Below are 16,292 nucleotides of genomic sequence, written 5' to 3'. Positions count from 1 at the left end.
TGCTCCTTCTCAGCACCTTGATTAAAATCCCAATTTTACTGAATTAAATTTAATTTAGTGAATTAAAATTCGCTCAGAGCTCTGTGCATGGGCAGAACCCAAATGGGGTTAAAACGCCTCAGGGGGCTGGACAAGGAGGGGGGGGGGGTGTTTATTTTTAGGGGGTTTATGGCATTCCCAAGGGAGTTGAACACTGGGAGTTGGGATAGGGGTTTGTTTTCCAGCAGCTGGGGTGGGTGTTGCTGCCCTGGCTGGAGAAGAGGCAGTTTGGGAAGTGCTGGGATGGGGAGAGAAGAGCTCAGGAGGGATTAAACTCCACTGGGACGCTGAACACACACTTGAGCCTGTCAAACGAAGGATTTGGGTGCTCTCATTCCACGTTGCTCAGTTCCCAAATATCCCCAAGGCTTGTCCAAGGGGATGGATTTAGCTGCTGGCTGGAGCCGGGCATGGCAGAATCCCACAATATTCAGCAGGAATTATTCCAAGTGATGGATGAGACAGGAGCAGCTCGTGAGCAGGAAGCCAGGCCAGCCCTGGAACAGCATCCCCAGTGCTCCTGGCAATGGAGGAGCACTCGGCACGGCCGGGATCGCTGTCCTGGAGTAACCCCGGCCCTTTTTTATATCCCAAGGAATCCAGAAGGCTCCGTGTGGTCGCTGCCGCAGCCCCTCACCAGAGCTCCTGGCCCTGCCTGCTATAATTAGCACCAAACCTCATTAGGAGAGGCAGGGGCAGCTCTTCAGGACTGGTAATTGCTAATTACTGGAAGCCTATAATAGCTCTCCAGGGGCAGTTTCCTCTCCCTTATAAAGGAAGGTCTTGAGAATGCAGCATTCATTGGGGTGGGGAGAGGTTTTTTGTGTGGGGGGGAAATTCTGAGGGGCATAAATCCTAAATTCCTGTGGTGAGAGGTCTGCAGGGGTTGGGCAGGGGAGAAGGAAGAAGAGGAAGGTCTAAGCCTTACTTGGAGCAGAGCCTGGAGTTTCAAAGCCCTGGGCAGGTGAGTCCAAGCCATGTGGAGGAAGGAAAGGAGATGCCCAGAGCCTCCGTGGAGGCACCCGTGGTTCCGTGGGGATGTGGGATCTGTAGCCTCCTCCCTGCCAAGCAGGGCAGTGCCACTAAAACAACACTTCAGGGGGGGGTTTGGGAATGAGGGCTGGGGTTTGGTTTGCCTTGGAGGCCTCCCAGAAGAACCACAACTGTCCTTGGGGAGCACCAGGTGCTGCAGAGAACTCCCCCAGGGAACAGCGATGGATGGAGCCCGTGCTGATCCCCTGGGTGGATGTTCCTGTGTGTGGCTGGGAAGTGCCACCTCTCTGGGGACCAGTGAGTGTCCTGAAGGTTGTCCTGCACCTTTCCAGCCTGCAGTGGCTCAGCTCCATGGAGAGAAGCTGAAGAATTTTGGTCTCATCATTATCCAAACAGCATCTCCAGGGCTGGGATTGAATTTGGCAGCAGGCAGGCTGCAAATCTGCTCACCAGATTTCTGGGAAGCTTGGGAGAGGCCGATGAAGCAGAAAGGTCCTTTCCAAGAGCTCCCTCACTGTGCTCACCCCCAGCAGCTCCCTGGCAAGCCAAACCCCCCGACTATCCCCCTTTTGTCCCCTCTGCCAAGGGGTTTCCTGGAAAACCAAAATCGTGAGCTGAGGTTGTAGGGTGCAGCTGTTCTCTCTTCACAGCCACAGCTTTTATCATCAGTTGTGCTTTGTTTTCATTTAAAAACTAGAGGTTTGGGGCATTTTGAAGGCTTCTCCTGGAGGAGCAGCACATGGATCTGGCCTCAGCACAGCCCTGTTCCTGGGAGTGGTGGGGACAGTGGAATTGCCAACAGCCCTTTTCAAGTAGGTGCTGCCTTCGGAGATCCCAAAACAGCACTTTCACCCCTCTCTGAGGGATTTGAGCTTGGAGCAGGAACACTGAGGCTATCTGGGTGCTGCAACAGTCCCTGGATTTAAGGTACCTGGGCTGGGTTTGGAGGTGCAGGGGGGTGAGTGCCCCATGAAGGGGGTTTTCCTCAGCACGGGGGGCTCCTCTCTGCCCAGATTAAAAAATTTACTGAATATTGTGCTTTAGGAACTTGGGTTTGGTGCCCCCAAAATATTAGGCTTTGCCTGAAGGGAAAAGGGGGGGCAAAGGGCACACAGGGGCTGTTCCCATCCCATCAGAACCAGCCAAAACTGGCAGCTGGAGCTGGTGACTTTCCAGCTGGAGAATTATCCATCCATGCATTATTTCAGGTACTCCAGGCTGTTCCCCAGCCCAAAATCTGCTGCTTAACATGAGACCCTCCTGAAAACGTGGATTGGCTGTGGATGGACTCCAGGAGCTCCCAAATCCAGGCATTCCTGGTTCAGGGCACACAGGTGGGACGGGAAAGGACAATGGTAATTTCCAAGGGCTGATGCTGTTTACAAGGCCACGTTGTCAGTGCAAGTCCTGCTGCTTGTTTTTTCCCTTTATAAAATAGCTGTGGAGTTCGAGGAAATCTGGGCTGAGATTTGGAAATTTAGGAACCAAATCGCTCTTTTTTTTTTTTTTTTTTTTTTCCTCTCCTTTTAAGCTGAGCTCAGCTCCAACAAGGAGTCCAAAGCTCTCTAAGGCACGGAGAATTCCAGCACAGCCAAAAGCTTTTGCTGGCCCTGAAAGGCAAGGCTGGGAACTGCAAGGGGAAGGAAAACCCAAGGAGAACAGCCACCATGGCACATTGGCTGGTTTGTTCCCAGGATGGACTCTGAAGGTATCTTTTTCCTTTGGATAAACTCTGGGAGGGCAGGAAGATGGGATATCCGTGTCCATCCATGCTGCCAGCTTCAGGGAATCCACTCTGGCTCATCACTGTGTATCCCAGCTTAGAGATAACATGGATAAATGGATAAAAATGAGAGGTTGGTTTAGGCTTTTGAGGCACCGTGGGATCCGTCCCCACATGGAGAGTTTTAGAGTGAGACTGCTCCCCACTGAGGAAAATGGAGGAGAAATGCCAAGTCCTGGAAGCACTTTGCTCCTCCCACCAGTTTTCCTTTGCTCTTGGCCAACCCATACAGCTTTCCTGTATTTTTTTTTTTTTTAACAATAATATTTAAGAAATCCCAAACCAGAAACCTCAGGAGGGTCTGGCTGGGAAGCTGTGGCTGTATTTGCTGGTGCTTAAAGGCTGTAGGAAAATATTGATGGAAAGGGCTGTGCCTTCCCAAGTGCAACCCCACAAAAGTGGAAAATCCCTGTGGCTCTCTGTGCTCTCCCTTTTTCCAGCCAGCCCAAAAGGTGATGACAGAGCTCTGGAAAGGAGTGTGATCCACAGAGTATGCAGTGATGGAAGCCCCTCTTAGGGGACAGTGATCCTAAATCCCAGTGGGAATAACCCTTAGTCCCTGTTTTCTGGTGTTTCACCAAAAAGCTTGGACTTTCAAACTCTGGCTATGGATGCTGGTGAGTTAAATGTGTTTCCAGCTTCCCACTCCATCCCTTCCCTGGGCATTAGCCACCCATTGTCCACATCCCATGCAGCCCAGCTAACCTGGAGCATTGGCAAACCCCTCAATCCTGGAATGATTTGGGTTGGAAGGGGCCTTAAAGCCCATTCAGTTCCAACTCCCTGCCACGGGAAGGGACACCTGCCACCAGATCAAGGTCCCTCAGCAACCTTGGAGCTTGGAAAGCCCCACTGGATATAACAAAGTGACCTCAAGGTCTTTTCAACCCTGAAAAGTCATGAAGAGGGAAAAGATGTTCCATTTTGCATAGGAGGGTATTTTAAAATGTTTTTTAAAAAACCCTCTGGAAGCAGAGGAGCAGGACACCCTTCTGGAATCCAGGGAGCCACCCCGAAATATTTTTTTTTCCCTGTGGCCAGTCAAGGCTAAGTGGTTTTTGTTGGCAGTGGGAGGAAGATGAAGGGAGGTTTCACTCTGCTCGTGGGAGCCAGTTCATGCTGAGATTTGTGATGGGCAAGAAAACTCATAGATCCATTCCTCCTCCCAAAAACCAGGAGTTCTGGGAAGGTGGGAGAGGGCTTGGCCCAAACCCCCAGGCCACATGCAGAGTTGAGTGGGGCCCAAACTTGGCCAAATATTGAGTTGCTAAAAGCTCTAGCAGGATTTTTTCCCTGGGATTTGTGCTGCTTTTTAAGAAAAGGTTTTTCAAACCATCCCCATTTCCTGCTCTCCCACCTAAGCATGGCCCCCTGTCCCTGCTTATCCCACTGCATCCGCGCCATCCCGGGTTTCCCTAATCTTGCCTTGGGGGCCCCTCTGCCATTCCATGGATGTGATTTAATCTTGTACCATGTGACAGAGCTTTGCCTTCAGCTGCTGCAGCCAAACAACCTCATCAGCATCACCCCCTCCCAGCCCATTTTGAGGTGGGAAACAAGGAATTGCCAATCCTTGGGCAGATTTTGGGTGCTGCTGCCACGTCCCTTGCTCTCCCTTGGACAGAGCATTGAACTTTCCCAGTATACCAGGATCCCAGACCATCCCAAAGATCCCTTTTTTCCTCCCCTCTGCCCTGTTTCTGCAGGTTTTGCAGCCAAACCGAGCTCTCCCTGGGGCACATGGATCTGTAAAGCCTCACAAGTAATTCCATTGGCTCCCGTGATGCCGTGGGTGAGCAGCTCTGAATCACCACAGGGTTTATTCACTTCTTGTTCCTCCTTTCCAGGTCATGAGGAGTGTTGGGCCCCTCAAGTGCCTCTAACACCCCTGGTGGAAGGAACTCTCCTCCGTCCTTACTTTTTTTTTTTTTTTAAATTCCCTTTATTTTACATAGATTTGGGGTCCCATGAGTCCATCACCGACAGCTTTGCTATAACCTCTCCTGACTCCATTCCCAGGGGATTCCCAGCCCATTTGAGATGGACGTCACAGTCTCCTGGCTTATATATACTTGTTCATCCTTTCTCCTTATCCTGGATCCACCTCCTCTCCCGCTCTGGAGTCCCTCTTTGTCCTGTTGCAATCCACCATTTTCCCCTCCATCCAACACTGGATAATGCCCCACCTGCAAAGAAAAAATAATCCTGGAGAGGAAAGGCCCCATCCAGGGGCTTATTTGGGCCACAGATGAGAATTTTCTTAGTGGATCTGGCGGTCCTGGGACTCTGCTGAAGTCTGGGGTGAGCAGAGCTTTGGCCTTGGGATTGCTGGGGTTTTGCCTGGATGCAGGATGGGGAAACACTTTTAAATCCCAAGTTTTTTTATATCTTGGCAGCCACCAGGTTGTAATATCACTTTGAAAATCCAGGTATTCCCTGATCACCTGTAGATATGGTGAAATGACTGTGAATGGGGACTGGAGCGTGGAAAAGTCAATGGAAGTCTCAGATTTCCAGAGTTTTTGCATTGGTGGGAATTACAAGTGTCTTGGGAAGTGTCTCCCCAGTGGTTTTGGGTGCAGGCAGCACCCTTAGCTGCAGCCCTGGAGTTAATATAAGGGAGGGTCCAGTGGCTCATGTGAAGTAGGAACAGGGATAAAATCCCCCAAAACTGGATAATAAGAGCAATAAAAGCCAAAGCAGGAGAACGAGGAGGCTCAGCACTCCCAGGGCTTCACGTGTGGATCCACAGGTGTGGAGCAAAGACTCAACCAGAGCCACCTCAGCAAAAAAAAAAAAAAAAAAAAACAAAAAAAAAACCTTTAAAATTACTCCCTTATAGGTAAAAGCCTTTAAAAATGAATATTTTCAATGCCCTGCCCCTACTGGGGATGCAGCCACCTGTGGCTATGTGCAGGCTGCAGGGGAGCAGGCAGGAGGGACAGAGGGAGGGAGGGAGCTTGGCTTAAGTAACGCTCCTGGGTTGGTCTGGATCAAGTTCCTTCAGCTCCACGGGTCTCAGACTCGGCCAGGAGGGAAAACTGCCCTGGGAAAGAGGAGGAAAACCTGCCCGTGGTGGGAAAGCCACTGGGAAAAACATCGAGGACGCTTCGGGGGCTGTGACAGCACCTCCGAACCTATTTTTAGGTAAGGGGGTGAGGGGGGTGTAGGGGTGGCTGTGCTGTGCCAGGGGAGGTGGCACCATTCCCAGCTTGCCATCAGGCAGTGGGATAGGGCCTGGAACACAGGGACAAGCCAGTGCCACTCCATGAAGCTGTCCCCACAGGTGACCCCTCACCTGAAGGAACAGCAGGTGCCCGCTCCCTTGGGCTCAGCCAGCGCCCAGACCCTGCCCACGGGCGGTTTTGCTCTGTGCATCATCCAAACGCTTTTCCAGCGAAGAGAGAGAGGAGATGGAAAGAGGATGTTGCATCCCCTCCTTTCTCGACCCACCTTGGGATGTTTTCCTGCACCCCTGGCTATTTGCTGCTGCTTCCAAACCGAGCAGGGAAGTGATGCCAAAGCCCACGGAGCAGCGGAGGCTGGAGCGCGGCCCCGATTCCCACTGTCCGTGGCCCCATCTCCCTCCCGGGCTCTGGGCCACGTGTGACACCTCCTCCTGCTCGCTGTCACTGGGTGCTGCTGGCTGTGCCAAGGGGCTGAGCCCCTGGGTTTGGGGGCTGAGCCAGCGTCACCGAGCCTAGCAGTGGGATTTGTTGTGGAGGAGGCTGTGGAAGGGACTCCCTTACCTTGGGATCAGCACAGAGAGAAAAGAGTTGCAGCTTTTCCTCTTTTAAACGATTTTAAAAATTTCCTTATATATACATTATATTCATTAGGTTTTTGTGCCTGCTTTTGGAGCTATCCCAGAAGATCTTTTGGAGCTATCCCAGAGGGTTTTCTTTCCTGTGCTGCTGCAGGAGGGGAGAGCAGCAGAGCCGCGGCATCCCTGCGATCGCACCATGCCCCTGTCCCGCCACACCGGCCAAATCCCGGAGTCCACCTGGACTTTGGGCTTCAGGGAGATGACGGAGCCCTGGAAAGGCGCCGTGGGCTGCCTCGGCGTGGCCGTCTTCTTCGCCATGACCATCGGCATCATCTCGTGGCAGGCGCTGGAGCAGTCCCCGGAGGAGTGGGTGCTGCGGGGCCGGGACGCGGGGATGCTGTGGGAGCGCGGCCGCGGGGCGCTGCTGCTGCGGGCGCTGCCGGCCGGCCGGCCCGTGCTGGCCATCGCCGTGGGCAGCGTGCCGGCCACCGAGCCCCCGCCGCCCCGGGACCGCTGCTGGCACGACGGCGGCCAGTTCTGCTATTCGTGGGAGGAGGACGCCGAGCTCCGGCTCTCCCTGGAGCCGCCGGCAGCCCCCGGAACCGAGTGCTACGGCGTCCGCTGGACCCCGCTGCGCCCCGACGTGACCCTGAAGGTAACGGGGACCCCTCCGTCCAGCTCCGAGCCCTTTGGGATCCAACAAGGGAGGCTCCGGCCTGACCATCATCCCCCAGCTCAGTTATGGGGTCGCACTGTGGCCGTGGTTCCCTGCCTTCCGCAGCCGGAGGGTGCCGGGTGGGGAAAACCTTTTGGAAGCATCGTGCCCTGTGGCTGAGCCCCGAAATCCTGTGGCGGTGCCATGCTGGTGACCCCGGGGTGGGAGAGCTGTGTTTATATGGAGACAGAGTAAATACCCACTGGAGATGACAATGCTGGCGAGAGCCTCGGGAAGGTCTCTTCCAACACAGACACAATGGGCAGCTCCCGCGGGATGGGAATAATCCGTGTCCGCTGCTGCAAACATTTTTGGTATCATTCCCTGTTTTCTCCCTCAGTTAAATAAAAGCAGACTCTGGGAAGGAGCCTTAGGAGGGGACGGAGAAACGCTGTCAGAGCAGGGTGTCCAGTTGTGGGGAGCCCTCGGAACAAGGAGGGAAGTGGGATGGGATTCTCTGGGATGGAGGATTGTCCCCCTTTAGCCATAAATCACCTATTGGCACCGTTTTGGGTGGGTGGAAGGTGTTGCCTGAGCACAAACCCTCGGTCTCCTCCACTGACATTGGTGTGAGGCATTTGAGAGGATGAGCGAGACAGAATAGGCTTTCCCCCACTTTTTAAAAAAAAAAAACCCAAACCATTGGAAAATATGATCCAGTGAAATCTGAGTTCAGAACAGACTGTTTTCCCTCTTTCCCAGCTGGTGTAACGAGTTCAGCTGACACCTGGTACAGCTATTCTGAGCCTCCAGGGTTTCCACTTTAATAATTTACATCTCCTCTCCCCACCCCTTGGAGAGACTTAACCTCTCTGCGCCCCCGAGATCAGGACTCCAGGAGGCTCCGAAGCCTTGGGATTGGGAATAAACGTGGGGTGGGTTGAGTGGGGGGGCTCTGGGTCCTCTCTGCCACCTCAGACCCCCTTCACGGCCCCAGATCTCTGGGCTTTCGGGGAAGCCCATCCTGCCTGGGAAGTCACGAGGATGCTAAGTCCTGCTGATCCCTTGATTTGGCAGAAAGGGGAAAGTTTGAGGAGCTGTGAAGTGAAAACTGATGATTTCTGGCAGGAGGAGGGTCAAAGATGGGGATGTTCCCCATCCCACAGCCCTGTCAGGCCTATGAGAAGTGCCCAAATCCCCAAACTGAGTCTCTTGAGGGAATTTCTTGTCATCAGCCCTCGGGAAAGAGGGAAGCTGTGCCTTGGGAGGGAGGATGTGTCACCCTCAAGATGCTGGTGCCATCAAGGTGAGGGCTCAAGATGGGGCTTGTGAGAGCTCAGGTGGGGACAGCTGCACATGCAGATTCACTCCAGAAACTCTGGGGAAGGCGGGTGGAGAGCTTAATGTGTTTTTAAGGTAAAACAGGGGAAAAAAAAAACAGAGAAAAAAAAAACATTGAACAAAAAGTACCAACCAAATAAAAAACCTGACCAAACCAAAAAGAAAACCTCACCAAACCAAAAAAAACCCCAAACAAACCAATAAACCAAAATGCATAGATTTTCCAGTTGGGTTTCTGAAAGTGTCCTCAGTGCATTTTAAAGCTGTTTCCTTGAATGTCCCCCTCTGTTGTCCTGTCCCACAGCCACTCACACCTGCAGAGTCTCTTCACTCTCACCTTTGCAGCATCTTTTCACCTGCGACTCAGAGGTGTTTGGTAACTGTGGTGGGGTACAGAAGCATGATTGTCGTGGCAGTTTGGTTTTATTTGTGCTCTTCCAGCAAAAACTGGCAGGCTTTGGGAAGCACGTCTTGCTTTTCCTTTGTTTTTGAATGAAACCATAATTTTACGCTGTAAAAGAGGACACCTTCCACTAGCACAGTTTGCTCCAAGTCTGGCTTTCCTTCTCCCCCTGAGTTTTCCTCACTCTTTGATGATGCTTTCCTGGCTGCAGGATTGTTTTTCCATGGCCAATGTCTCCTGGTATGGAGGGCCGAGCATCCGTGCCCAGCGCTGGCCCCTCAACGGCGCCGAGAGCCCCGCGCAGCCCTTGGTCAGCGGCGACCTCAGCGCAAACCCCGCCGGCTTCGGGCCCATCCTGGAGAGGTACTTCCTGGGATCCACAGGTAACCACCTCCTTCCCTGGCCAGGGTCCAACAGCTTCAATCCCTGTGCTTCTCTGCCCCTCTCCTCACCTCTAAAGCAGTTTAAGAGCAGCGCAGATGTCTCTGGGAATAAAATATCCGGCAAATGGATCCCACACCGCCTCATCCCTATGGGAAAGCTGATACTGAAGCTGAGTGCCTGAGGATGGGGTGGCCCAAGTCACTGCCGGGACATCCCGTGCTCTTGGTGTGCCTGGTTTGTTTTAAAGCCCAGGTCTGTGCCCATTGCTGCATCCCCAGCTCCACCGAGCAGCTTCGTGGCTCCCTGATGCCGCTCTAGGACGCAGAATTCAGGCAGGAGTTCAGCTGCTGGTGTCATTTTTTGGGGTATATTTGGATTATTCTGCAGAACATTAAACTTCAGGTATTACCCCAAATTAATCCAATTGACCTGCAGCTGCCCTGCTCTGCTGAGGCCGCTGAATGCTGAGCAAAAAGGCCAGGAAAGGGAGAAATCCAACCCTCGAAAGGCATTTTGGACTCTACAAGGGAATAGCAGGAGCAGGGTGGGGATGGTTGGCACAGCTGGATCTGTGGTGGGATCAACCCAGATCAACCTTGGCACCAGTCAGGCTCTGCTCATCCCTGCGGCTCCCAGGACCGGGAGCAGCCGGGTGCTTGCTGAGACACCATTTTCCCACTCTTCCCCAAAAGGAGTGACAGTGACAGTGGCTCCCGACGTGTCTCTGCTCTTGTCTCTGGAGAGCCACCAGCAGTTCTGCCTGGAGACGCCGGCGGGACGAGCGGAATCCCTGCACTACCGGCTCTGTGTCAGCGCCGACGTGGTGGCTGCCCGCCGGCACACGGCCAGCGCTCCGGTGGGAGCAGCTCGGACGCTGCCGGACACCGCGCTCCTGGGGTGAGCGCTCCTTCCCCGACGGTGGGAACCCTTCCGAATATCCTGCTCGCTCTCCCAAGCATCTCACACGGGATTTCCCACCCTGCAGGTCTCCGATCTGGCGCTACCACGGCCCGGAGGGTTCTGCCGCCAAAATCAAGCGAGGCCTGAGGTCGCTGGTGAGGAGGCTGAAGCGGCATCGCCTTCAGCAGGGCGTCGTGGCCTTGGGGGAGCACGGCACCGCCGTCCTTGCTGCCACGGTACGGCCGTCCTGCCACCCTCCGGGCACTTGGGGAGCGTGGTGCTCCTCTCCCACAAACCCCTTATTCCTGCCCTTCCCGCCCGCAGGACCTCGTGCCCTCAGAGCGCAGGAAGAGGCAGGCCCTGGCGCTGGTGGAACCTCTGGAGCTCTCCATCACGCTGTCCCCATACGCTGGCATCACCTCCCCGCTCTTCCTGCGCTCCCTGCGTGGTGGCGAGGCCGCGGGATACTGGCTCAGCCGCCAGCCCCGACCCGGGGCCAGCTCGGTATGGGGACCCCCTCAGCCCCCAAACCAAAATTAAAGCTGAATAAACCCCCTCAGGTTTATTATTTTATCAAGAGACACAGCCCGATCCCACTGTGCTGGGACACAGCAGGGCTGGGGGAAGCAGCGTCTCTCCTCATTCCTACAGAAGCAGCTTTAAAATTTCCACTTCCAGTGTTCAGAAGATTCCCCTGCTCCACTTTGTGTGGTCATTTTAATGATCCCTTTTGCCACCAGCTCAGGGATTTTTGGGGGGTTGAGGGAGAGTTTACCCCTTGATGCGCTGCGTCACAACAGGGCAGGGTGGGACGGGGGCAGCATGGCATCCCCCAGCCTTGCACCCCGGAATCAGCAGGACATTCTATGGATCTGACAGGGATTTCCATCCTCCCCCTCCACAGATCCCGCTGCTGACCACCTGGAAAGGGCAGCTCTGTGCCCGCCTGAACGTCACCAGCAAGGCAGCGCTGGGCTGGTACCTGGCTCGTGCCCGGCACCTGCGGCAGGTGCTGGGGGCCACCTACATGGCCTTTGAGGGAGTCGAGGGCAATTCCTTCCTGGAGCAGGATGTCCCTGCTCCCGCTGAGCTGGCGGGTGATGGATACACCGAGGTGCTGGCGGCGGCGCTGGCGACGCTGGGCAATGGCACCGTTATCAGCGCCGGGAGCAGGTGGGTGGGCAGCAGGGAGAGGCCTCGCTGGAGCTGACGGGCACAGGAGCTTGCTGGGGGACGGTGGAACTGGTGCTTGGAATGCGTTCTTGGTATTCCCAGATGTTTCTTGGCACCCAGGGAAGTGAAGAGGTGAGGAAGTGGGATAGGGCAGCGTGCTGGAGTCAACGATCCTTGTGGGCTATGAGGATGATGCAGCCCCGGCACAGGGTGCCCAGAGAAGCTGTGGCTGCCCCATCCCTGGCAGTGTCCAAGGCCAGGTTGGCTGGGGCTTGGAGCAACCTGGGATAGTGGAAGCCCTCCAGTCCCACCCTCCCTGCCCATGGCAGAGGGTGGGACTGGAGGGTTTTTAAGGTCTCTTCCCATCCACAACCATTCTGGGACTATAACCTGGCCCCAGTGACTCCAAAGCCAGCTGGGCATCATGGAATTTCACCTCCTGTGAGCCCTTTAAGCACCTTGAAGGGTTTGTGCTGTTTCTCCAGATCCAGTCACCTCCCGCTGTTCATCCAGATGAGTCCCCTGCACTCTGACTGGAGCCACGCTGGGCTGAAGGGACTCATCCCCTCTGTGCTGCACTACAGCCTCCTGGGCTACAACTTCTTCATCCCTGATGCAGTAGGTAAGGATTGGTTTTCCATTTTTCCCTATTTCTGGCTTCTCTGTGGTGAATTTTGCAGCTTTTTTCCAGGCACAGGAGGTACACTTGCACCTTAGTTGTGCTATGAGAAGGCTTGGAGTGTTTTGCTCCCCAGTTTTCTGTTGTGCTGGCTTGATTGGGATGAATGTTACCAGGGAAGAAAGTGAGGAACTAAAAACAAAAGGACATGCTGTAAATATTGCCAGGGAGCTCCAGCAGCAGCCAGGTCTCTGGGGATGCCCTTCCCAGAGTTCCACCACAGCCCACCCCTGCAGGCTTGACTTGGGCTAAATCCCACCTGGCACAGGCAGGATCTGCATCCCCAGGCTCCTGGCTGGGGAACGGATGTTCCTAAAACCCCAGCAGCTCTGCTCCAAGTCTGCATTTCTGCTCCAAAGCAAAATGGCTGCAGAAATCCTGAAGTAAAAGCATTATAAAAGGGCAAGAAACAGACTTTAATCAGGGCCAAGTGAATCCATTTCCCTTTTTCTTGGAGCTGATGGAGTCAGTGGTGGTGAAAACATGCCCTGAGTGTGCAGGGGCTGTGCAGAAGTGTCAAACATGGAGAGCTGAGCTAAACGACAATCCTGAAATAGGGGTTGAGAGCAATATTTCAATTTGGCCTCTATTTTTAGCCTGTTTTCCTTAGAAAATGAGGCTCAAGCAATCCCAGCACGGGAGTTTGCTTCCCAAAGAGGTGCTGGAGCCCTTGGCTTGTGTGGATGGGAGCGCAGATCCTCCTGCACACAGAGGGCCGGGCAATTCACTGCCAGGGGTTGTGTCCCAGCAGCCTGGGAGCTGCAAGAGCTGGGAAAAGCCTCTGGAAGAAACAGGAATTTGTGGATGGCTGGGTGAGCCCTCGGTGCTGGGGGGTTTGTGCCATTTCCAGGGAAGCTGTGCCAGGTTTTCAGAGCGATGGTGATGCTTTAGGCACTGGGAGGAGCTCTGAGGTTTCCCCAGAACCTTTCTATGCCATGGGAGGTCCTCACTCCAGCCCCATGTTCCCACAGGAGGGAGCGTGGCTGGAGCCACCCAGGGGGACACGGAGCTGTTTGTGAGGTGGCTGCAGATTGTGACATTCCTGCCCGTGATGGCCTTTGGGACCCCGCCCTGGCTCTGCTGTGATGCCTGGGTACGTATCCCACACTCCAGAGGGGGACACCAGGATTCTGACATGGCCAATGCCCCCAAAAGCCATGGAAGGCCTGGCAGGGATCTCCTGCCAGCTGCTGTCCTCAGCTTTCCACTGAAGTGGGAATAAATCCATTATCAATGGCTTTAGATTCAAGTACCAATGGATTTAAATCAAATGGATTTGTGTCCGCTATCAATGGATTTAATTCTATTTCAATTCAGTGGATTCATATGCATTATCAGTGGAATTTAAATCAAACTGATTAAGGTCCGTTATTAACAGACGTAAATCCATTCAAATACAATTAATTAATATCCATTATCGATAGATGTAAATGCATTTAAATCCATGGGTTTATATGCATTGTCATTGCACCTAAATTCACTTAAATCCAATGGACTCATATCCATTATCAGGGGGCTTAAATCTATTTAAATCCAATGGGTTTATATTCATTACCAATAGGTGTAAATCCATTTATATCCAATGGATTCATGTTCAATATAACTGGACTGAAATACATTTAAATCTCATATCTATTATCAATGTATTTAAATCCAATGGATCCACAACTATTTTCAGTGTAATTAAATAAATTTAAATTCAATGGATTTACGTTCATTAACAACAGATTTAAATCTATTCAAATCTAATGTGTTTATATCTGCTATCAATAGATTTAAATCCAGCTGATTTATAACAATTACCAATGGATTTAAAGCCATTTAAGTCCAATTGATTTAAGTCCATTATCAATGGATTTAAATGTATTACCAATGGATTTATATCCAAATCAACTAATATCCAAATATATCCAATATATCCAATTAATCCAATTAATATTCATATCAATTTATATCCAAATCAATTAATATCCAGTATCAACCCCATTTGCATCATAACTTGAGCAGGACATTCAAATTCATTCAAATTCCCATGGGAATAGAAGTTTTACTTTTAAATATTTTTTTTTAATTTATTGTTGGGATTTTTTTCCCCTTGCCTGCTTTGCTGTTTCCTGGATGTTGGGCTCCTCATGGATTTGTCTCCCACCTGCAGGTCCTGAATCTGACCCGCCAGTGCATCCAGAGGCACCGAGACTTCGTTGTGCCACTGCTCCTAAAATACAGTGAGGAGTGGCAGAGTTTGGGATACCCCATCTTCCGTCCTGCCTGGTGGCTCAGCCCCACGGATCCAGTTGCATTCACCATAGAGGATGAGTTTCTCATTGGAGATGAGGTGGGAATTCTGCATTATCCCTGTAAATCCAGCACTGCCCAAGCACAAACCAGGACTTGGATTTAAACAGATTTAAATCCAAGCCAAAGCAGCTGAGTTTTGTGGGTTTGGGGTTTTTGCTTTTTGGAAAAGCTTGGCTTTCCTCATGAAACTCTTATTTAGGACCCTGAAACCTTCTATCGGCTTTGGAAGTGAAATGATTTAGCAGGAATAAAGAGTTTCAGAATGCTGGGAACTGCTTTTGGGAACTGCTTTTCCCATGAAACAAGGGGGGAAAATGCTCCCTGAGGGTGGAATTACATTGGCTCTATCACTGGGAAGGAAGTTTTGCAAGAAACGCATTTCTGATGGGGTTTTTGTTCTGGTTTTTGAAAATATAAACTGGATGGAATCTTGGGGCAGCTGCAGGCAGGGATGATCCCAATCCCAGTCAAAGGAATGTCACTGCACTGCATTAATGTTTCTAAACTGACAGAAGGCAGGGATAGATGGGATTGGGAAGGAACTCCCAGTGAGGCTGGTGAGGCCCTGGCACAGGGTGCCCAGAGAAGATGTGGCTGCCCCATCCCTGGACTGTCAGGGCCAGGTTGGATGGGGCTTGGAGCAATCTGGGCTAGTGGAAGGTGTCCCTGCCCATGGTAGGGAGTGGGACAGGATGGATTTTAAGGTCTCTTCCCACCCAAACTTTTCCAGGATTCCCTGATGACCATCTCATCCCCACACGCACATCCTAGCTAATCCTCCCTCTGCTGAAGTTCTTTTTTCTTTCTTTTTCTTCTCCCTGCAGGTCCTGGTTGCTCCAATAACAGAAAAGGGACAAACGTGGAGGGATATCTACCTGCCAGGAGAGGGGCACCTCTGGCTGGACACCAACAGTGCCCGAGTGTTTGATGGTGGCACCACGCTCAGGAATTACTCTGCCAGCCTGGCCGAGGTGCCAGTGTTTGTAAAGACCTCCTGAATCCAGGCTGAGCAGCTCTGGGACAGAGACCTCCGAGGGCAGCACTCTCCTCAGACTTCCAGCCTCTTTGCACTTTTCCCAGATCCTTTTTTTTTTTGTTTTGTTTTGTTTTTTACTTCAGCAGAAATTGTCAGAATTTTCTTACTCTTTATTATCCTAAAGCAGTGGCTCTGCCACCAACATCCATCCCCACTGAATACTGCATTTTTTTCCAGGGTTTTCCCAGTGAAATGTTTGTGTGTGTATGTTCAGGTGGGCATATCCAGCATTTCCAGGTCCCTGGCACCATGCTCAGAGAGGCAGGGATATGATTTTCCACGAGATAAACAAATATCGGCTCATACCTGAGGGAAAGTTTTGTATTTAATGAAAAAATTAAATCTAGGGAAAAACTACCAGGATAGTTTTGGTGCTGTGTGTGGCCACCTCCTGTGCTGAGCAATCCTTCTCCCACCCGAGGCTGTGTGTGGTTTCCAGGTAGCAAGAGCCCACCTTCTGAGTATATTTGGGAAAATGAGTGGATTCCAGTGTATTTAAAGCAGGTTTCTGTGGAAGAAAAATAAACTTGATCAAGCAGAGGAGTGGCTCTACCAGAGCATGATGTGGATATCGAGGATCCTTGCCCACCTCCTGTGTGCCCAGGCTCCTGCTTTTCACCATTTGTTGAATTTTATGGCTTTTTAACAATTATTTCTTGCAGTGCAAGAGGGATCCACTGTGACCAGGCTCCTTCCATCCAGCAGAGAATGTATCCATAGGCAAAATCCACATCTCACATGCTGAATATGCATCTAGGGAGATGATCAGCTATGCTGATACCCCAAATTGGAGATCAATGGGACACTGCAGGTTAGTGGGGTGATTCCAAAGGCTGGCATTT

At 52.2% G+C, this 16,292-nt stretch overlaps 2 protein-coding genes and 1 long non-coding RNA gene across 3 annotated transcripts in view; 2 read left to right on the top strand and 1 right to left on the bottom strand.

Annotated features, from left to right (window-relative positions):
- MYRF (myelin regulatory factor) overlaps window positions 1-16,292 on the bottom strand; it is a 232,964-nt gene that overhangs the window by 97,709 nt on the left and 118,963 nt on the right. The window lies entirely within an intron of this gene.
- On the top strand, window positions 928-4,736 carry LOC137476239 (uncharacterized). The gene is made up of 2 exons (XR_011000297.1): window positions 928-1,003; window positions 2,574-4,736. It is a non-coding gene; the product is annotated as an uncharacterized lncRNA (long non-coding RNA).
- Window positions 5,796-15,990, top strand: LOC137476238 (SITS-binding protein-like). Its single transcript, XM_068194386.1, has 11 exons — window positions 5,796-5,962; window positions 6,736-7,236; window positions 9,192-9,363; window positions 10,057-10,261; window positions 10,350-10,500; window positions 10,589-10,768; window positions 11,169-11,437; window positions 11,923-12,059; window positions 13,088-13,209; window positions 14,272-14,451; window positions 15,239-15,990. The coding sequence occupies exons 2-11, from the start codon at window positions 6,778-6,780 to the stop codon at window positions 15,410-15,412; spliced, it is 2,049 nt and encodes a 682-aa protein (XP_068050487.1). The 5' UTR covers window positions 5,796-5,962; window positions 6,736-6,777; the 3' UTR covers window positions 15,413-15,990.

Source organism: Anomalospiza imberbis, chromosome 6 (assembly GCF_031753505.1).
Source record: "Anomalospiza imberbis isolate Cuckoo-Finch-1a 21T00152 chromosome 6, ASM3175350v1, whole genome shotgun sequence".
Lineage (NCBI taxonomy): Eukaryota > Metazoa > Chordata > Aves > Passeriformes > Viduidae > Anomalospiza > Anomalospiza imberbis.
The sequence above is the reverse complement of the archived record's forward strand: the minus strand, read 5'-3'. Positions and strand labels throughout refer to the sequence as shown.

Coding starts and splice junctions, on each gene's coding strand:
- LOC137476238 (XM_068194386.1), top strand. CDS start 6,778: ATGCCCCTGTCCCGCCACACCGGCCAAATCCCGGAGTCCACCTGGACT. Junction 7,237..9,191: donor GCCCCGACGTGACCCTGAAG/GTAACGGGGACC, acceptor TCCTGGCTGCAG/GATTGTTTTTCCATGGCCAA. Junction 11,438..11,922: donor GTTATCAGCGCCGGGAGCAG/GTGGGTGGGCAG, acceptor CTGTTTCTCCAG/ATCCAGTCACCTCCCGCTGT.